This window comes from Cyprinus carpio, chromosome B2 (genome assembly GCF_018340385.1).
Source record: "Cyprinus carpio isolate SPL01 chromosome B2, ASM1834038v1, whole genome shotgun sequence".
Taxonomy (NCBI): domain Eukaryota; kingdom Metazoa; phylum Chordata; class Actinopteri; order Cypriniformes; family Cyprinidae; genus Cyprinus; species Cyprinus carpio.
In genome coordinates this window covers 12443892-12467169 of record NC_056598.1, presented here as the reverse complement: position 1 = coordinate 12467169, position 23278 = coordinate 12443892, and the positions used below count along the sequence as shown (strand labels likewise).

Below are 23278 nucleotides of genomic sequence, written 5' to 3'. Positions count from 1 at the left end.
CTCTGCAATTCGACTGGGCATGCTCTCAATCAACTTCTGGGCCAAATCCTGACTGATAGCAACCCATTCTTTCATAATAACTTCTTGGAGTTTGTCAGAATTAGTGGGTTTTTGTTTGTCCACCCGCCTCTTGAGGATTGACCACAAGTTCTCAATGGGATTAAGATCTGGGGAGTTTCCAGGCCACGGACCCAAAATTTAAACATTCTTGTCCCCGAGTCACTTAGTTATCACTTTTGCCTTATGGCACGGTGCTCCATCGTGCTGGAAAATGCATTGTTCTTCACTAAACTGTTGTTGGGTTGTTGGAAGAAGTTGCTGTTGGAGGGTGTTTTGGTAGCATTCTTTATTCATGGCTGTGTTTTTTGGGCAGAATTGTGAGTGAGCCCACTCCCTTGGATGAGAAGCAACCCAACACATGAATGGTGTCAGGATGCTTTACTGTTGGCATGACACAGGACTGATGGTAGCGCTCACCTTTTCTTCTCCGGACAAGCCTTTTTCCAGATGCCCCAAACAATCGAAAAAGGGGCTTCATCGGAGAATATGACTTTGCCCCAGTCCTCAGCAGTCCATTCACTATACTTTCTGCAGAACATCAATCTGTCCCTGATGTTTTTTTTGGAGAGAAGTGGCTTCTTTGCTGCCCTTCTTGACACCAGGCCATCTTCCAAAAGTCTTCGCCTCACTGTGCGTACAGATGCGCTCACACCTGCCTGCTGCCATTCCTGAGCAAGCTCTGCACTGGTGGCACTCCGATCGAGCAGCTGAGTCCTCTTTAGGAGACGATCCTGGCGCTTGCTGGACTTTCTTGGACGCCCTGAAGCCTTCTTTACAAGAATTGAACCTCTTTCCTTGAAGTTCTTGATGAACCTATAAATTGTTGATTTAGGTGCAATCTTAGTAGCCACAATATCCTTGCCTGTGAAGCCATTTTTATGCAACGCAATGATGGCTGCACACGTTTTTTGCAGGTCACCATGGTTAACAATGGAAGAACAATGATTTCAAGCATCACCCCTCCTTTTAACATGTCAAGTCTGCCATTCTAACCCAATCAGCCTGACATAATGATCTCCAGCCTTGTGCTCGTCAACATTCTAACCTGAGTTAACAAGATGATTACTGAAATGATCTCAGCAGGTCCTTTAATGACAGCAATGAAATGCAGTGGAAAGGTTTTTTTTGGGATTAAGTTAATTTTCATGGCAAAGAAGGACTATGCAATTCATCTGATCACTCTTCATAACATTCTGGAGTATATGCAAATTACTATCATAAAAACTTAAGCAGCAACTTTCACAATTACCAATATATAAATAATACTAAAAAACATTGTCCACGACTGTATCATGATTGTGTAAAATTATTAATCTTTACTGTCACTGTTTATCAATATAATGCATATTTGCTAAATTAAAATTCAGTCATTACTCGTCAGTTGCTCAGTCACATTTTTCTGCCTTGTGGGCAGTGCTGTTGCATTTTGGGCATCATAAGTTCAAGTCCAGGTCAAAATAAAGGCAAAAAAAAAAAAACCTTGTTAAACCCAAACCTTTGAACGAGAGTGTGTTACTACATTTGCTTTAGGATTGTTCTTTAAAATATTAAAGGTCAGTTAGATTTTTCGATGTTGTTACACAGTTATTAACATCTATGTTAACACACCTTTTGCAAGAATGATTGTATTTAATTGTTGGTTACACTTTATTTTGATAGTTCACTTTAGACATTTAACTATAAGTATCTTGCAAATACATGTCAACTAATCTCATTAATTTGCAACTACATGTGTACTAACTCTCAAAGTAGACTGTTAGGTTAGGTTTAGGATTAGTAGAATAAGCTGACATATGCTTGCCAAAGTTTCTCATAGTCAGTTTGTTGTATGTTGTGGACCCAGCAAAATAAAGTGTTGGAAGATTGTAACAACGTTTGTAAGTCGGGAAGAAGGAGGCGGGAACCGGCGAACTTTCAAATACAACTTTAATAATAAAATAAACACAAAATAGCACGACAGTCCCTTGCGGATGACTGCCGTGCACAAACAGAAACAAAACACAAAATAAAATCCAGCCTAGTCCCCTCTCCTCTTACACATTCGTTGCTCCTCCCTTTAACATTCCGGAGCTCCTCCGTGGGATGCATTCTCATTAACTCCACTGGCCTCGCTCTGTTCCCACGGCTCTCGGCCCCACCCCTCTCATCACAAAGATATTATGCAGACAGTCTACTAATACGACAATGACTGCTAGTTGGTATGTAGTTGCAAAGTTACTTACTGTTAGTAGAATGTCTAAAGTGGACTATCAAAATAAAGTGTTACCTAATTTTTTATTAAAATTATCTTTATTAATTAAATTAAATTAGAAATGTATTTAGTATTAAAATTATCTCATCATTTGCCAATGGAATTGCATTAAATTTATTATTTATTCCTTCAAGTACTTTTTGTTCAGATGCCCAATTTTCCACAAGTTGATACGATTCTTTAGGGTCTTACTGAAAAGTCTATAACATACTTTGGTTAAAATTTCTCATATGGTACTGTAAAACAACACCCTTTTTACCTTGTCAAAAAGCTCTTTTCACAGCAACCAGTTTCGTTGCATGTCCCTTTAAATGCTAATGAGCTCTGCTCACCCCGCCCCTCTCTTCCGTGGGGTTATGAGCCATACTGTTTACTTTTGCCGTATTTAGCCATGCAATTTGCTAACTAACACATTCTTAGGAAAGGCAAAAAGAAAAAAAAAAAAAAAAACATTAAATAAACTAAGCTAAACCTTAAATTAAACAATAAAACAAAAAAAAAACAAATTAAATCAGAGGAGCATTCCCTTCAAAAATCAAAAACAAAAGTAGTCCACTGTGTCTTTAGCGGCTCAGATATCGGGAGTAAATGACGACTGCTAGTTCATTATTATATATAACAACAGAACACCTCAATCTCTTAGGAGACAATCTTGTCTACATCTGCTCCGGCATCGGAACAATGGCGGACTGTTGACAGCTCACTCAGTGTCAATCAACAATCGTGGGAGGAGCCTGGGTTTGTGTGACCTCAGACAGCCAAGCATCTGAGAATGACTTGATTTGAGAATAGGGTTTTAATTTTGGAGAATTTAAAAACAAACAAACAAACAGAAAAAAAAAAACAACACTGGATGAATTTTTATTATTAGAGGGTGGATGTGTACATGCACTGCCAACACACATTTTTGTTAAAACAACATGTAAAAGTGAATTTTGTATTCGATGACACTAAATTCTTGAAGGGACTGTTCACCCAAAAATGAAAATTGTGTCATTAATTCCTCACTCTCATGTTGTTCCAAACCCATAAGACCTTTGTTCATCTTCAGAACACAAATTAAGATATTTTGATGAATTCCGAGAGCTTTCTGACCCTCCGTAGACAGCAACACAACTACCACATTTAAGGGCCAGAAAGGTAGTAAGGACATCGTTAAAATAGTCCATGTGGCATCAGTGGTTTAACCTTAATTTCATGAAGCTACGAGAATACCTTTTGTGCTCAAAGAAAACAAAAATAATGACTTTATTCAACAATTTCTTCTCTTCCATGTCAGTCTCCACCGCGTGTTCACGAGAGTACCATGACACGTGTGTGTGATGCTGCTGACGAAGAACCCGGATGCGCTGTGCCTTGTTTACAAGCAGAGGAATGCACATGCATATGTCATGAAAACAGGTCAAAGGCTGACACAGAACAGAAAAAATTGTTGAAGTTATTTTTGTTTTCTTTGGGCACAAAAATTATTCTCATAAAATTAAGGTTGAACCACTGATGTCACATGGACTGTTTTAGCAATGTTCTTACTACACTTGAATGTGGAAGTTGCGTTGCTGTCTATGCAGGGTCAGAAAGCTCTCAGATTTCACCAAAAATATCTTATTTTGTGTTCTAAAGATGAACGAAGCTCTTTGGAACGACAATTAATGACACAATTATCATTTTTGGGTGAACTATCCCTTTAAAAATTTCTATGTCTAGTCACAAAAGTTTCACTGCACTTGTACTAACAGTCTGAAAAGTAAATTTGGCTTTATATGATACATTCCTGCATGAAAGTGAGGGTCTCAAGGCTGACAGCTGCCTTTAGTGCCTATTGTCAAACCGATTTCACAGATGTCAGATGACTGAAGTCAAGTAACATGTTGCGTTGTTGAAATGGTGAGCTCTAATGAGGAATAACTCCTCTTATTATTCTCTGCTCCACCACACCCCTGACAGAAGTCCTCCTCTTCTTTCCCTGTATTTTCTTTGAAACAGGAGCCACAGTATATAAAGGTGGATTGATCATTAAAACCGTCCTCTCATCCCAGCTGTCCCGAAACCTAGTCTGAAAGGAGGCACTTTTGATTCGGAGCCAGGCTTAATTGGTTGTATCTAAAATGGTTTAAGTAATTAAGATGACAGAGCCAGTCTGTGAGAGGACACTTTCCTCATGTCCTCTCTCACAAGTCTGGCACCTCTCTAGGGTCCTCATTATTACTCGGTCCCCACAAGTTACATGTCCTCACAAGTGAGGATATTGACGTGTATCTTTCCAAGTTGACCTCCCACACACACAATAAATTCATCATATCTACAGAAGAGCGTTTGGGATTAAGTTGGTTGTGGTGGGAGGCAGGAGGTGATTTGACAGCGTTCGCTAATGCCCACGTTGGTTTTGAAATGAGCTAACATTGTATCATGTTTTGTTGCACTGAGTAATGCGCATGCTGCATGTTATTGCACCAGAACAAGTGTGCTAGTGGGATCCAAAAGAGAATATGATGAAAATCTGGGTTTTAAAATAAAATTTAAACCTCATAATTTGCAAAGGATTTAAAACATTAACAAATTTTAAATTCAATTCAGATTAATTAGAACTATTTCAGATTCTAAACTATTTCTAGGCCACTGTTCGAGTAAATTTGTGACAATGAGCCGGATGTTCAACAACAAATAACTCTTAAAGATAAATATATATATATAAATACAATAACCATAAAAATCTTATACTCATCAAGACTTCAAATGTTTTTAAAGAAGTGTCTTCTGCTCATCAAGGCTGCATTTATTTGATCAAAAATACAGAAAAAAAACAGTAATCTTGCAAAATGTTATTAACAATATAAAACAATGGTTTCTATTTTAATATCCTTTAAAATATAATTTATTTCTGTGATGCAATGCTAAATTTCCATCATCATTACTCAAGTGTCACATGATCCTTCAGAAATCATTCTGATATGCTGATTTATTATTAGAATTATCAATGTTGCCAACAGTTGTGCTGCCAAATATTTTTTTTGGAAACTGCAATACTTTTTCAGGATTTTTGATTAATAAAAAGTTAAAAAGAACAGCATTTATTCAAAATATAAATCTCTTCTAGCAATATAAATCTTTGCTATCACTTCTTATCAATTTAACACATTTTTTGCTAAAAAAAATTTAAAAATTTATTTAAAAAAATGTATAAAGAATAAAAATTTACTGACCCCAAACTTTTAAATGGTAGTGTATATTGTTAGAAAAGATTTATATTTTAAATAAATGCTCTTCTTTTTAACATTTATTCATTAAAGAATCCTGAAAAAAGTATCACAGGTTCCAAAAAAATATTAAACAGCACAACAGTTTCAACACTGATAATAAATCAGCATATTATTATGATTTCTGAAGATCATGTGACACTGAAGACTGGAGGAATGATGCTGAAAATTCAGCTTTGCATTACAGAAATAAATTATATTTTAAAGGATATTAAAATAGAAACCATTATTTTATATTGTAATAACATTTTGCATGATTACTGTTTTTTTTTTTTCTCTGTATTTTTTATCAAATAAATGCAGCCTTGATGAGCAGAAGAGACTTCTTTAAAAAAACATCACAAGTCTTACTGACCCCAGACTTTTGAGTGGTAGCGTATATATATACATATATGTATTATTTTTATTTAACAAGAGTAACCCTGTTCCCGAGCCCTATAGATCCAAATAAAATGTTTTACAATTATTGTTTTTTGACCCCCATGAATTTTATGCATACATATGCTCCTCTGTTGGTCAGGTTCTTAGCATCCCCCAAGCAAATCCTGCAGGCATCCTTGTGAAGGATGACTGTGCAAGTAAAAGAGAATGTTAACTGAATTGTCACAGGAAGACGGTTTCACAGGATCTGTTTTAACCTCTGTTTCTGTAATAAGAGGGACGAGTGGTGTAGGTCAGGCTTATGTGAGGCTTATGGGGTTGAAAGAAAGTCTTTGTTTGTATGCAGCTATACAGACCAAGGCAGTGACTGGGTTTCTGAAATCAAAACCCGGCTGTTTGTACTTTAGCGATCAATAAATAAGTGCATTTTCTAATATTGTCTATGAATTAAAAAGGTACAACTTTATGTATTTTGACCCTGATAAATGAAGTACTGTGATGAACTATGGTCTTACTACTCAAATGTACATTAAGTCATTCACATAAAAGTGAACGTGAAAGTATGTTCAGAATAACTACAAAGTAATCTTAAGTCTAATCAAGTGCGTAAATCTAATGCAATAAGTAGAAACTGTGAAGTAAAAACTATATATAGTGTGCTCAGTCTTATTACCTTCTGTTCAGTGAGTTTATTTTTTTAACCTTAAAAAGGATGAAACTGGACATTTCTGAAGACTGTAATAAAGGATATTTCCGTCAGAGATAAATGAAATAAATACAGTCCCTTGTCACTTTATGTATCTTGCAGACAATGCTGCTTAATCAGGTTCATTAGGATTATTGATGAGATTCTCAGTTGAGGATCATTAACAGCAAAAGATTCCCGACTGCACTGCACCCCACATGTGCGAATGACTAGAACATATATTTTCTCAACATCAGTCAGATGAAATGAGCTAACAACGCTTTGACACTATAGCGACATGAAGTATTACCGCTGACACAGTGCTGGAGCAGAATGCTTATCGCAGAGGTCATGTTTAGTCTGACCTCCCATTGTGGCTCATTTACCAGCAGGTGCAAAGACCAGGTAACACATGCAAATAAATAATGAAACAAGGTGCTGAATTTAAGAGTACTACGGTCAGAGCTTAGTGCTTCTTCTGCGTTCATACAAGAGAAAAATGGCCGATTTCCAATTCAAAATGTGAACGCTGCCTCCAGCGCTGCACTGAGCAATGCTAAGGAGGTACATACCATACATGCGTAAATGAGTCATTATACATCAGCTGAAAGCAAACTGAATTGTGGCATTGTTAGGCATAAGCAAATATTTTAAGGCATAAATGTTGTGAGAAAATGTCATAACTGATATCATTGAGAATCCCCAAGGCCTCCATTCTTAAATGATGTAAAAATCCCAATAGCAACAATGTGCAGCATCTATCAGAGTTCTCAGCCGAAGCCCACAGCGCAAGCCGACTCCCTTAATGACCACACTGCAATTATTCTGCCCTTGAAACATCAAATGCATATTCATTTGACTGAATTACATTTAAGGCTTAAACTTACAATTTCTCAAGCAGTGTAGCATTGACTTTTTGAGCATGCTACATGTCCCATGCTACAAATAAAATTGTCACTGGAAGTTTGTTTTCGTTATGTTAATTAAGTATGATTTTGTGAGACGGGAGACTCTGGAAATGTGCCTTTCTATCTTGTAAATATGCTTGCCACATATTTACAGATAAAATTGCAGTGTTGCAACACCTCTACTGAACAGCGTGAAACAGATGCAGCATTGTAGTCAGATTACAGCACTTATGAGGTGGCTCTTTTTAGAGAATCAACAACACAAAGCACAATCAGTGCAGTCTGATATATATATATTTTTATTAATTAATCAAAAATATACATCACAGGCAGTGTTGTCTGATTCTTATGAACCAGTTATTTTAATGAATAAAAATCTACAGCGCAGCCTGTGTAGTCTGATTCCTGAACAAATGACTTGTATGAAACATTTTTTAATGAATCAAAAAACATACAGCACAGACAGTGTAGTCTGATTCCTGAACAAAATACTCTTATGAACCAATTATTTTAATGAATAAAAAACATACAGTGCAAGCAGTGTAGTCTGTTTCTTGTACAAATGATTCTTTTGAACCACATTTTTAATAAATAAAAAAACCTGCAGTGCAACCAGTTTTGTCTGACTAACAAACAAATGAGCCTGTTCCAAATATTAATTCCTTACAAGTTCTAAAATAATCGTTAGTGAAATCATTAAGGTACTGGAACCATGCAGTTTCAGGAATTCTTAATGATTTCCATCTCTGCTCGTTTGATTAGTTGCAGTTTCAAGCCAGGATTTTTTTGTGAGCCTTTTTGTTTTGTAGTCTCATTCAGCCCTGACATTCCCAAAACTCTTAAATGAATGCCGATATTTCCATTGACATTTACTTAAATGCATTTGCTCCCGGTCAGTCAGATATTGTACGCTCAGAAAAAGTGGCAGGTCATCATGAGCCAAATCATTTTTAAAGATGTACTGTATGTGACACTGACCAATAATCAAAAAAGTGACCTATGATTATTGCACCACTATTGCGTGTGTCAAACACTGGTATTTTCGCTTTAGATTTCAACTGTAATTTCACGGTCACAGGGTCCTTACCTATATCCAAAGCTGTTCTGCTCGCTCTCTTCGATGGAATGTGCCACATGCATTTTGTTCCTCCATGAATATTTAATTGGCTGGAGCCAAATTATCCCATGTATAATTTAAAGCAGGCATGTTGTTGTCTACCAATATGGAGTTCCCTGGTCATTATGAAGTCAGCAGAATTTATAAGAGGTATCAGTCTTCACCACAGTCTGTGCAGAGACATGTCTAGGATAAAACAAGCATCGCTCAGTCATTTGTTCTCAGCTCTCCTTTTTCCAACCACACAAAGAGCTAACCATTATCTACTGCTGCACACCATCAGCAGTGCCAGTAGTATATTTGATATTGTATGCTTTACTTTTCTTTGGTATATAAATGTGTGGGTTTTGCTTTAAAGGAGTAGTTCATCCAAAAATGAAAATCTGACACCCTAAGGACATTCCAGATGTTGATCAGTTTGTTTCTTCGTCTGAACAGATTTGGAGAAATTTAGCATTACATCACTTGCTCACCACTGGCTCCTCTGCAGTGAATGGGTGCCGACAGAATGAGAGTCCAAACAGCTGATAAAAACATTACAATAATCCACAAGTAATCCACTTGACTCCAGTGGATCTATTAATGTATTGTGAATCAAAAAGCTGCTTGTTTGTAATAAACAAACAATCATTAAGATGGTTTTAAATTCAAACTATACCTCTGTTGCTCTCTTCAGTAAATAAAGTTGTCTCATCTGAATCAGGTGAGACATATGCACAGATCAAGCACCGTTTATAAGCGAAAACCATCCAAAATGGGGGATTTTGATGTGAGAGGACAACAGGGGTTGGACTTTTTCACAGGAGGAAGCGTTATTATGTATTATGGATTGGTATTTTGGACAGAAGTGAGGTTAAAATGCTTTTATAATGGATTTATTTCTTACAAACACATAGCTTTTCACTTCACATGATGTTAATTGATGGACTGGATATGTGTGGGTCTTTGTGATGTTTATCAGCAGTTTGACCCTTCATTCTGACGGCACCCATTCACTGCATCCATGAGTGAGCAAGTGATGTAATGCTTTCAATAAATAAACAAACTTGTTTTTTTCTTGGATGGCTTGAGGGTGAGTAAATTTTCAGTAAATTTACATTTTTGGGTGGACTATTCCTTTAAAGCAATAGAATAAAATTTTCTTTCATGTATATCGGTTTTGCGTATAGCTATGAGAATTCAAAATTATAATGATTTTTCATAGATGCCTGAAATGTGCAGATGCTCCTTGCCAGAAAAGCTGCCCCACCAATTTGGATATCAAGTCTTTCATCACCAGCATTTCCAGCAAGGTAACACCTACTACAATGCTTGAACTCGCTCGCTCAGCAGCTACACTGAACACAGTTTATTGATGTTGGCTTAAGTGATAATCTCATAATCCTTTGTGTATTATATTTCTCAGTTAGTTAAGCACAAGCACTTATACGTGGCTTTATTCGGCCAGGTAAAATCTCCAAATCTCTGCTTGAATCCATGTTTATAGTTGACTCTATTGTGTGTCTTCTAGGCAATCCTGTCCAGTAACCCTCTGGGTTTGACCTGTGGCATCTTGTGTCCCACCTCTGATCTGTGTGTGGGGGGTTGTAACCTCTATGCTTCTGAGGAAGGCCCCATGAATATTGGTGGGCTGCAGCAGTTTGCTACTGAGGTAAGGTGCTCTTCAATTCAATGGCTAACAATTGTAGACTTTTCACCTTTAAGTCAAAGGTCTGGTGTGGTGATGTTTCAAATAAACTTGGAGCTGAAAAGTAATGTAAAAATAATGTTTTGTATGTTTGAATTCCAAGTCTTATTTTTGTACTTGTAATGTAATGACCACCATCAGTGGTCTACTGATGGTGCTCTCCTCTGTTCTTTCTGCTCTCTTGTACTTTGTGCTGTCTTGTACATTCAGTTCCTCACTCACATCCCTATAACAATCACCAGGCTCTTTTTAGTTCCTCTGAGAAAACTCAGTGGGAAAGACTTTTCCTCTGATGGAATGGACTTTTTTTCAAAGGTGTAAATCAAGAACTAGCTCAGGCAGGGAGAGAAAAAGTTAGACTTTGCTCTCTTGATTTTTTCTTTAGTTTTCATTTTTTATTTTTATTTGGAGAAAAAGTAAAAAACATGGACCTTATTTATTTATTTATTTATTTATTTTTTTAAATAAGTATCTTATGCTCACCAAGACTGCATTTATTTGATTAAAAATACTCCAAAAATGTAATATTATTAAATAATTTTACCATTGTTTTCTATGTTATTATATTTTAAAATGCATGTCATTTCTGGCCAGTATTTTCAGCAGCCATTTCTCTAGTGTACAGTATCACATAATCGTTCAGAAATCTTTCTGAGCTGATATCAATGTGCTAAAACCTTACAGACTCCAAACTTAACTGAACTGTTACTGTGATGTGTGACGTGACAAATAATAAATAAAAAAAAAATAATATGCACTGGTGTATGTATTATTTTTAAGTTATGGAATAGTTTATTATTTTAGTAGGGAAATATGACTAAAAGGATTGATGCATAACCTAGTGACACCTTTCTTGTTAAAAATACATCATGCTTTATTTTGTGTACTAAAACTGTCTATATTACAACATGGATATCGCTGGCATTTTTATTTCCATGTATGGCAGTCTTTCTGTAGGATGACCAAGGTTTACAATAGCCTGCTCTCCCTTATTTCTAAAAACTAGTGAGTACGTCTGTCAAATGTATAGATGTCCCGTCTTCACCCCTGTCTTATCTTCTCTTTCCCTGACCTAAGTGTATCTCTCCATTTTCAAATCCCCACTCTTTGAAAAAAATTAAAATAAAAAAATTCATCCTGAGAGGTCCAGAGAGTCTTGCAAGAGAAGGCCAGCCATCTAGACCATCCCGTCAGCTGCTTCCCCACCATCACCTCTCACCACAGAGATGACAGCTCCTCTCTTCTCAAATGTGAAAGGCCAGGGTTGTTTATCAGCCTGTTGATTAGATAAGCCCTAGACAGGGCCATCAGCAGCTGCTCGCCTCCCCTCCTCTCCTCAGTTTGAGCTCGCCGACATACTGTACACAGGCCAGTGCCTGCATTAGTGTAAAGCAGTAACTGTAAGTACATCACATACAGTAAATCACATTACATGCCTAGGGCGGATTCTGGTAAACAGTCAGTTGAGATGATGCAAACGGGGCCTGAAAGGCTTTCTGGATCTAAATAAGAGAGGAAAGAGCATAAGGCAATCACAGCGTAATGTTGTTTCATTAGGCCTGAGCGGATCTGTGCCTTTACTGTAAAAAGCTCCAGGGAGGTCAACTTTGAACTTTAATTTGCACATTGATTCCTTATAAATATTCCAGAGGTTACATTGCCAGGAAAATAGGATTGATGTGCAAATGTGTATTTTATGGAGCAAGAATAAAGGTGAAGTTTGCTCTCCTCAGGTGTTCAGTAAGATGGGCATCCCTCAGATCAGGAATCCAGAGCTTCCTCCAGCACACAAAATGCTGGAGAGCTTCCACACAAGGATTGCTCTCATTGGTTGCGGCCCTGCTCGGCTAGGCTACGATAACATCACCATCTTTGAGAGACAGAAATACATAGGTGGCCTCAGGTAAAGTAAATGATTTCTGAATCTCTTTCTGCAGTGATCCTCTAAACCTAAGCCTGAAAAACATATAAGGTTAAGTATGTAACCATGGTTCCTCGAGGGAATGAGACACATACAGTTAAGCTTCTACGGGTCTGGCTCGCTTAAGGGAGGAGGACAGAAGGCCTGAAGTATGACAGGCCGTGGTGTAGATGAGGGAACTTTAGGGACATACCCTACTCAAGGGTACAAAAACACTTTGGCCAGACCGGGCGCAAAGTCAAGATAAGAAGGGGCCACAGAAAGGTCCTGAAAATCCCCAACTCTCTTTATCGCCAGAAGAAAGGAAGTCTTTATTGTAAGATGACAATCGGAGATCTCCTCAATTGGCTTGAACGGAGGCTTACAGAGAGCTTCTAACACCACAGCCAGGTCCCACGTAGAGACACAAGATCGTACTGGGTGCCTCAGCCTCAGCGCACCATGGAGGAAACATGTAATAAGAGGGTGTCTGCCTACTGACTGACCATTGAGAGAGGTGTGGTAGGCCGCAATAGCCGCCACATGGACCTTCAGGGTGGAGTGGGTCAACCCTGTTTAGAAACGGGCTTGCAGGAACTCCAGCACTGGACCAACCGGGCAGTTAACTGGATCGAGATGGCGGTCTCCGCACCAAGAAGTAAAAAGTTTCCACTTCAAAGCATACCGTTTCCTTGTTAAGGGAGCTCTGGATTGGAGGATGGTCTCAGCAACCTTGGCTGAGAGACCGGAAGCTATGAGCTGTGCCCCCTCATAGGCCACACCCATAACTTCCATAGTTCCGGGTGGGGGTGGAATATCGTGCTCTCTCTGTGAGAGGAGATCCCTCCTGACGGGAATCTCCCATGGAAAGCCGTTGAGAAGGGAAATCGGGTCCAAGAACCATACTCAGCCCGGCCAGAACGGGGCTACTAGCAGAAGATGGACCCCGTCCTGGCGCACTCTCTCTAGAACTCCTGGGAGCAGAGCAATTGGGGGGAAGGCATACAGACGAAGCCTCGGCCACGTCTGTGCCATAGCATCCAGCCCCAGTGGAGCTGGATGAGTCAGAGAGAACCAGAGGGGACAATGCGATGTCTCTCGAGTTGCAAACAGGTCCACCTGAGCCTGGCCAAAAACTCTCCATATCTGCTTCACCTCCTCGGGGTGAAGCATCCACTCCCCAGGCCTTGGCCCCTGCCTCGACAGGATGTCTGCTCCCATACTGAGATGCCCAGGAATGTAAACTGCTCTGAGTGAGAGGAGTTTGTAAGATGCTCTGAGTGAGAGGAGTTTGTCCTGGAACCACACAAGGAACTGGTGTACCAGCTTGTACAAGGGTCGCGATCGCAGACCTTCCTGGTAGTTGATGTAAGAGATCACTGATGTGTTGTCGGTGCGCACCAAAACATGGTGACCTCTTAGGTCTGGGAGGGAGTGTATCAGTGTTTCAGTGTTTTCCCTCGGGGAGAACCCCTTGGTCTTGAGCCATCACTGCATGGGTCTCATGTACAGCAGACCAAAAGGTATCACGTTGGACACAGTTGCCATAAGACCTAGCAGACTTTGAAACTGCTTGACAGTGAGTGACTAGCCTTCTTTCACTCTCTTGACTGCAGTGAGGATCAATTCGATCCGAGCAGGGGACAGACGTGCCTGCATTGTGGTCAAATCCCACACCACACCCAGATAAGTGGTCCTCTGTAATGGAGAAAACACACTTTTCTTGGCATTTAGTCTTAACCCAAATTCTTACATGTGTGCGAGAACGACATCTCGACGTTGAAACGCTACTTGCTCTGAACGAGCTAAAATCAACCAACCATCGATGTAGTTGGGTATGCAAATGCCCTGGAGTCATAATGGAGCCAGAGTAGCATCCACACACTTTGTGAAAGTGCAGGGTGAGAGTGCAAGGCCATAAGGAAGAACCTGATATTGGTAAGCTTTACCCCCAAAAGCGAACCTCAGGAACTTCCTGTGATGAGGAAGAATGGAGACATGGAAAAATGCGTCTTTTAGATTGATTCTGACAAACCAGTCCTCTGACCTGATCTGAGACACGACTTGTTTGAGCTTATTAGTTGTTTTTTGGACAGACAACAGTAAATAAGACTCACAACACAGAATTGCGACTGACACACACAGAGCGCTTGCTGAAATGACAGAAAGTTGTCATGGGCTCCACCGAAGGTATTTTTAAGCTCCCTGGTCGATGACATCATCCGCCTATGATGTCTTGCCTTTCCCCTGGGCTGATTACACATGTGATTAAGAGCGTGGTCACGCAGAGGGCGTTCCCAAAGCGCTTCGACGCAGCTCGAGTTCCTGAAGAGGAACTAAGCTGGTCTTGGTCTTGCTGGTGGACCACTTGTGGTCATGTTGTTCTCCTAAAAAAACATTACCAATGTGCTGTCATAGTCATCTTATCAGTAGACTTAGCTGTCTAGTTTATGTTGACAAAAATACTGTAGGTTGGTTAATTGTCAATCAAATAAACAAGCACTAAAATAGTCATTTTAATAGGCCTTTAAAAACAAGTAAACTTACAAAATAGCGATATTAGCAAACATTTTGTTAGGATAACTAGTATGTTATTAGAATATAATTTATTTCATTAATAGTATATTAAGGATAAGCAAACTGATTTTAAATATAACACAAATGTAATTAAATGTGACAGTTTAGTATATTACTTATTTATTTGTTATTACTATTCAATTAAATTTTATTAATTTTATTTCTAAGTATTAGGTATTTATAATGCTGTTCAAAGTTTGGGTTCAGAAAGTTAATACATTTATTTAGCAATGATGCATTAAAACATTTTTACATTACATTTTATACAGTTATTTTTACAGTTACATTTTACAGTTACTTGTAATAATAGTTGTAATAGTTCACATGTTACTCTTTTACCGTATTTTTGATTAAATAAATGCAGCCTCAGTATGCATAAAAGTTGTCTTTTTAAAATATTTGAAAAAAATAAATAACGTACTGAACCGAAACTTTTGAACAGAAGTATATATCAGAATACTGCTGGCTTGCTTGCTTATTTATTTATTTGGTTGGTTTTGTGTTGGTAATATTAGTTTCTCTGTTATATGTTCCTCTTGGATCTTTAATGAGCAGAACACGTGCTTGAGTGTAGAGAGATCACATGTGCGATTTAAACAGGTGATGTTTTGTCCCCAAAGTTATTTACTGAAGAAGTCTGAATTATACACCATCCCATTATTCCCATTCCCATTATTATTATTTTACTCACGGCCGATGGAAAATGAGATGTTGTCCAGTGCACTATATATTTCACATGCATCATGGGGTTGTTCATGTGGACATCGATTTGTACAGCGTCAAAGTAACTGGATATTATTTCAATGAGAGGTGACACAAGCATGAACTAGAGAGACAAAGTTGAACAGAGTTCAGCAGACTGATCGATCAGGGCATCCTGATCATGACTAATCAATAGGACTAAAATGCCACAAAGAAACAATTGCAAATATTAAAAGTTGTATTTGTGTGTCTCCCTGTCTTTGTTTACAGCACTGCTGAAATTCCTCAGTTCCGTTTGCCCTATGAGGTGGTGCAGTTTGAGATTGATCTGATGAAGGATCTTGGCGTAAAGGTACCAAAGAGAGATTGGGGAATGTCAGACCCTTCCAACCCATCAACAGCCAAATGTCACTGACATTAATAACTATACAGGAAAAAAAGCAAGCTAACAACACACAATTAACAGCCACATTAGTGAGGCAAGTGGCAAAGACATCCATCTGTCCATTGCCTGAGAGATGTGATGGTGAGAAATGGCAATCGATAGTCCTCATCCAGATCACCTGACCATGATTAATTTGATTTTAGTCTTGAGACAGCTGAAGAGAGACTGAATGGGTGAGGAAAAGGGTTTCTGAAACTAAGTGGAGATTGGTTAAGGTTAGGTAAGGGGGACATCAAGTCCCATGAGCTGACCCTCAACACTTTTTCCATTTCCAATTATTTTAATTGAGAAAATTAGTGCTGATGAGGATCCCACCATATTCTGTGAACAAAAACACTTAATCTTACTCAAATAATTATATATTTTTTTTCTCACGGATAAATAATTGTGCTGTTATGCAGAAATTCACATGCAGCATTCAAAACAACTTATTGTTTTTGTTTTTTTAAGTATTGTTTTTTTTTTTCTTTTTAAATATTGGCAGATGAAATGGTCAACTTATGAGTATCAGTCAAAATTTCAGTACCAGTCCATTCCTTTTCCTTTACCTTGCATAGGTTAGTTTTTTGATTAATGTCATGTCAGCTGTCTATGTTGGCATGTGTCTAATTTAACTGGCTTCTACCAGGTGACAGATTAAATACTGCACAATATTGTACAACCTGATTGTTATTGTTAGCTGCGCTTAATTATTTGCATTTGGCATTACTTTCCCCTGTGGCACGTGGCCCTTTAAGAATAGACCTGTGACCCACCGCTTGTGAACCATGGGTCTATTTGTCATTTGTACTCCAACACATAGCATATGTGACCACAGAATCACTCTGTTTTCACTAATGTATCATAACTATACTCGTCTGTATACTGTCGTCACAAAGGTTGCGGGATGATTGATGTAATTATGTCCTGGAATTCACAGCAGCGTAGAATAATTGATGCTAACATCCTCTTTATGTGAATAATACAGACAGATGGAGGCAGCTGAGACAGATGCAGTGTGGATGTTTTGTTTTTTGTTTTCTTCTGACAGGTTGTTCTTGAGAAGGGACTGGGGCAGAACGGGATGACTCTGACCTCGCTGAAGGAAAAGGGCTTCCAAGTGGTCTTTGTTGGCATTGGTCAGTCCCTCTCTAGAGGTTATTTTACCTATTTCGTGTGTGCTCACCTATGCATGTCTTTTTCTTTATTTGAATAAAACTGTCACGTGCTTGCTGACATCCTGTGCTGATAAACTAATTAGTACCTGCACTAAAAAAATCAGTGTTCTCCTCCATTGGAGGTCACTCTGTGTTTTTTTTTTTACTCTCAAGGGAAGCACACAACCCCTGTTCTCGTTTCTCTTGATATCTAACTGGCCTGTCTGTGTAATGCTCCCTGTTTCATTGCCTCTTTTTTCTGTCTTCCTGCATGTCTTGTATTCTGCCATGCTCTCCATCACCCCATCTTTTCTGTGTCCTTCAATCTGTCATTCCTTTTTGAACACACACACACACACACACACACACACACACACACACACACACACACACACACACACACACACACACACACACACACACACACACACACACACACACATCTGTGCTCTTTGTTAAATGGCACATTCATTATTCCATCCAGGCATGATGTCCATGTTTAACCTTAAAGAGATCGCCAATAAATGAGAAAAGTGGTTCAGAGTTACCAATAAATGAGAGTTCTGTTATTTTTTTGTCACAAAAATGTATATGACTTTTTTATCAAGTGAACACATAAGGAAATATTTTTAAATTAAATGGAAATTCACCACGTCTGTTTTCTTAATGCATGTTTATACTGTGAACGATTCATCCATGCATCTTTAATTGTATTTATTTATATGTTATAACTTGATCTTCCATTTAAATGACAAATCTCATTTCATTTAAATTACTTAATCCACTTCCCTTACTTACAATCTACTGCTACCCCCACAATATCATAAAAGGTCTTCATAATACATCACCAACTGAAGCTGTATTCATTTGAGGAAAAGAACAAATTTTAATTTTTTGAAATCATCTTTATCTCTCTTTTTTTCAAGTTCTTGCGGGAAGTAGCGAAGCCTGACTCATAAGGAATTGTTCTTTTGAGTCAGACCTTTTCAATGAATCAGTTGATCCAGTTCACAAACCAAAAAGTCACAGCTGTTAACAGCTCACTGGAGAAGGTGATCATCAATAAATAATGACTTAATTTTTCTGCGTCTCATAGAATTGTTGTATGACTACTGAAGCCTTGGAATATGGTGCATGAGTTGTGTGGACCACTTTCATTGTGCTTTTTATGGGCATTTTTTAAGCTTGAAAACTCTTTATTTATTCTAATTTGAAAAAGATCGACCAGTACATTATTCAAAATATCTCTTTTTGTGTTCCACAGAAGAAAAAAAGGACACACTTGAGTGTAGGGACCAATTCTCACTATTAATTAGTTGCTTATTAACATGCCTATTATTAACATATTGTTTATTAATACTTACAAATCACATATTTTGTATGACCATGTTCTACATCCCAATACCTAAACTTAAAAACAACCTTACTAACTATTAATAAACAGCAGATTAGGAGTTTATTAATGCAAAAAGTCATAGTTAATGGTTTGTTAATGGTAAGAATTGGACCTTAAAATAAAGTGTGACAGAAAAAAGTCATATAAGTTTATATGGACATGAGGTCAAGTAAATGATGACAGAATTTCAGCTTCTTCAACTAATCCTTTAATGCTTGGCATTTGTGTGTGTGTGTGTGTGTGTGTGTGTGTGTGTGTGTGTGTGTGTGTGTGTGTGTGTGTGTGTGTGTGTGTGTGTGTTTAGCAGAAAGAAATGTGTCCATTGAGTCATTTTGCCTTCTATCTTTATTAAAATAAGGAAATATTGTGTGCATTGGTGTATTGATTTAATTTGAGAAATTCAAACATTCCTCGAGTGTGACTGTGTACTTTGTGCTTCTTTCTTCTCCTTATAATTAAAAGGAATACGTATCATTTATTATGTTTGTATATCACTACTTTTTGGTAGCTAAGCTTTATTGTTATTGAGACGGGTGAGTCTCAGAACTGCTCTGGGATTTCTTTTTCTCATAAAGCAACGGCAATATGCTGGGAATCATAAAGGAAATGATTACATTTGCGCCTCTGTGATATTTTTTCACCACTTCTTTCATGTTGTCTCTAATGTCAGCTTCTACAGTGATTGACATGCAAATGTGTACCTTTGCCTTTGAGAGAGAGAAATGGTTGAAAAACACAGATAAGGATGTTTCTTTTCAGCCTGTAAAAATAACCGGCGTGTTCCACGCACACCCTTTTTTGTCATTTTATCATGTGATTGCCATGTCGTACGCTCCCTGGCTCAGTAATGGCTAGCATCAAAATATAAATTTTTGGACCTTGAAAATATTGTTTTCTGTGTACACCCACCACAAAATCATTCACAATGGAGGCAATTAAGCCTGGAATGCTTTAAGGTTAGCAGCAGTCATGTGGGTTTATATGAAGCATTGAAAAAGATGAATGCAGCTTCTAAACTACACCATATGGGTAGGCAGATTGATCTAGATGTTCAGTTCTAATGAATATGACTCTGAGGAGGTCTTACTGAGGTCAGCATGTATATCATAGTGTCACATTAGTTGAGTTTCCTACAAAAGCTTATGAAATGCCAGCAGTTGACTAATAAATATAATATTTTATTAGATTTAAGAAAAGATTTTCTCAGAGTCACGTTATATTAACTTTAATTAAAACTTTACCATTACTGCATTATGTAATGCTTACAAATCATTAGTTTGACAGCTAGAAATAAGTTCAAAGTTAGAAATGTAATTTACATTTTAAATGCTATATTTTTTAGGAACATTCTCCATGGACTTCCTGGAGTGCCTTCAGGGACTCCTGGGGGAAAACTCTGGATTTAAGGCAATCACTGTCAGGGAAGGATAAAACTGTCTTTTTAACTGTTTTGTGTCCTTTTACTGCATATGGCATTTAAGCTGTTAAAGAATGCGGTCCAAGAACTACTTTTCAAGTAAAGTTAAACAGCAGATGAAGTATTGGATATCAATATGTTGTGCTTTACATTTATAGCAGAAATTCCAAAAATTTAGTTGGTTACTTTTTATTATAGTGTATTACTTCTTGGTGTTGCTGTTAGTCACACAAACTTCGAATCATGGCCTTGCTATGGTGCTGATCCAGGAACAGTACAAGTCAAATCCATCTAAATCATTACTTAAAAACTCAAATTCTATATTTTTTTCCATTGATCATGCTGTAAATAGTTTGCCTAGACAGTCCAATGAAAGCGCGAGACGCCATAGGCGGGTGACGTAGCGACCAGGAAGCTAAAAAGTCATGTGAGGTGGAACGGGCGTCAGCTTTTTCTGTCATTCAGTGAAGCTTTGTGTGTGTGTCAGTCATACCATTCGTGTCTGTGAGTCTTATTTACTGTTGCTTGTCAAAGTTGCACAATCACAACATGTCAAAAAAGGCTGAGACTAAGACAAAGCATTTGGGCTAAAGCAGATGTGTGTTCCTCCCTGTTCATGCTTTATCACTAGCAGGGATACACACAGTCTATGTGTGGTCTACTTGGGAGCAGAAGATGTATATGAAAAGAGACTACAAAATTCCCCCTCACACACACCATAATAAGAAGATTTTGGATGTAGTAACTAACTCGTTAGCCAACCAAAATAAACATCAGTTGGCCCGCCGAGAAACAAGCCGAACCGCAGAACAGTAAACTAGATGAGTGGTTTTTACGATCTCAGCTAACCACCTCCACGCCGTAGCCTGCCTTTTTCCCCTGATCTCCACACTGAGGTGTCGAGACTGTGGGCAAAACCATTCTGGGCATTCTAGTGGATTATTACGGCAATGTGGCGGGGTTGGGTGAATGCGGTTATAGAACGATGCCCTGGGTAGAACAGATGCTCGAGAGCTATCTGTCTCCTGACGCGGCATCTTCTTTAAAGGTTCCGGTCTTGCCCTCCAAGCCGCTATAAGCCACTTCAGCGCTGGTGGGCAAGGGGTACGCGGCAGAAGGTCAGGCTGGTGTGTGTCTGCATACGATGCCTGTTTTGCAGGCATACCAGGCTGACTTGCTCAAAGAGCTAGATGAAGGCGAGGAAGTTAAATAAGACAGTGTATCAGAACTCAGCAGAACCACTGATTCAGCTCTCCACGCCACCAAGGAGACCGCACGTGTGATTGGGCGGTCCATGGCAGCTCTGGTGGCAGCAGAGAAACATTTATGGTTGACCCTGTCAGATTTGAAAGAGAAAGACAGGGTCTTCCTCATGGACACCCCGCTTGTGCCTTCTGGTCTGTTTGGCAACGCCGTCAATTTCGTCGTCAACAGATACTAGGAGGCTCATAAACAGGCGGCGATGTTCCAGGGGATTCTCCCTTGCCGTTCTCTAGCTCTGGGGGATGCTGGGCGGGAGCAGCCCCAGCCGTGTATCAGCTCCTCATATAGGGAAGTGCAGAAATCTAAGTTGGAGTCTTCCAAGGAGAGGCCCAATCTGAGGGTCGTGCTTCAGTCGAGGAAGCCCTCAACAAAGCGGCCCTGACAATCAACATCCAGGACCGCTGAGGGTGGCCCTTACTGGGAAAGAGCAGGTGCACTGCATTACACAGTGTCCATCTCTCCTCAGAGCCCTCAGGAGATCGGTCTGCTAACCCTGCCAGTTTTCCAGGGTGCAGCGCTCCACCGCCACCTTTCAACGGGGTCTTTCCCACACTGGTGGGCCCCGAGCAGGCTCTGATATTGGAACAAGATGTAAGTGTGTGGATGCTGCTCTGGATCCACTACGATTTCAGGGCATCCGCATGCTAAATTATATCGACGATTGGTTGATTCTGGCTCAATCAGAGCAGATGGTGGTTCGACATCGAGATGACGTTCTCGGCCAAATGAAAAAAATTGGGGTTAAGATTAAACGGCAAGAAAAGTGTGCTTTCTCCATTACATAGGACCACATATCTGGTCATCCAATGTGATACCTCTTGGGCTGCTGTACATGAGACACCTACAGTGGTGGCTCAAGACCAAGGGGTTCTCCCCGAGGGGAAACCCACTTCGCATGATCAAGGTCACGCGGCGATGCCTACGTGCCTTGGACATGTGGAGGAAGCCTTGGCACTCACTAATGGCCACCCGCTGGGAGCTCCTTGCCGCTGTGTAACGCTAGCAACGGACCCGTCCCTCACCAGTTGAGGTGCGGTCATGAGTGGCCACCCTGCCCGTGGTCTGTGGAGTGGTTGCCATCTCACGTGGCACATCAACTGCCTGCAGATGCTAGCCATATTTCGAGCATTGAATCATTTTCTCCCAAACCTAAGAAATCGCCATGTGTTGTGCGCACCGACAACACAGCAGTGGTCTCTTATATCAACCATCAAGGGGGTCTGCGCTCACGCCGTTTGTACAAACTAGCGTACCAGATCTTTGTGTGGTCCCAGGGCAAACTCCTTTTTGCTGAGAGCAGTACATATTCCTGGGCATTTGAATATGGGAGCAGACATCCTGTCGAGGCAGGGGCTGAGGCCCGGGGAATGGAGGCTTTACCCCGAGGTGGTGAAGCAGATATGGAGAATATTTGGTCAGGCTCAGGTGAATCTGTTTGCGACTCAGATGACATCGCACTGTCCCCTTTGGTTCTTTCTGACTCATCCGGCTCCACTGGGGCTGGATGCCATGGTGCAGACTTGGCCGAGGCTTAGTCTGTACGTTTTTCCTCCAATCGCTCTGCTCTATGGAGTTCTGGCGAGAGTACGCCGGGACAGGGTCTGTCTTCTATTAGAGTATGGTCCTCGGACCTGATTTCTTTCCTCAACGGTGCTCCATGGGAGACTCCTGTCAGGAGGGATCTCCTCTCGCAGGCAGAGGGCACACTATTTCACCCCCTGGAGCTGTGAAAGTTATGGGTATGGCCCCTGAGGTGGCGCATCTCGTAGCTTCCGGTCTCACAAGCGAGGTTGTTGAGACCATCCTCCAATCCAGAGCTCCTTCAGTGAGGAAACTGTATGCCTTGAAGTGGAAACTTTTCACTTCTTGGTGCGGAGATCGCCAACTCAACCCAGTTAACTGCCCAGCTGGTACAGTGCTGGAGTTCCTGCAGGCCTGTTTCTCCAAAGGGTTGACCCACTCCACCCTGAAGGTCTACGTGGTGGCCATTGCGGCCTACCACATCCCTCTCGGTGGCCAGTCAGTGGGCAGACACCCCCTAGTTTCAAGTTTCCTCCGCGGTGCGCTTAGGCTCAGGCCCCTAGTATGATCTTGTGTCC

The 23278-nt window shown here is 39.8% G+C and overlaps 1 protein-coding gene across 1 annotated transcript in view; it reads left to right on the top strand.

The window, feature by feature from the left end:
- LOC109078535 (dihydropyrimidine dehydrogenase [NADP(+)]-like) overlaps nt 1-23278 on the top strand; it is a 162178-nt gene that overhangs the window by 33730 nt on the left and 105170 nt on the right. Inside the window, exons 5-9 of the mRNA XM_042718058.1 lie at nt 9861-9948; nt 10167-10307; nt 12077-12246; nt 15793-15874; nt 16998-17085. Of these exons, the coding sequence (XP_042573992.1) occupies nt 9861-9948; nt 10167-10307; nt 12077-12246; nt 15793-15874; nt 16998-17085 (569 nt within the window). The remainder of the gene's footprint in view (nt 1-9860; nt 9949-10166; nt 10308-12076; nt 12247-15792; nt 15875-16997; nt 17086-23278) is intronic.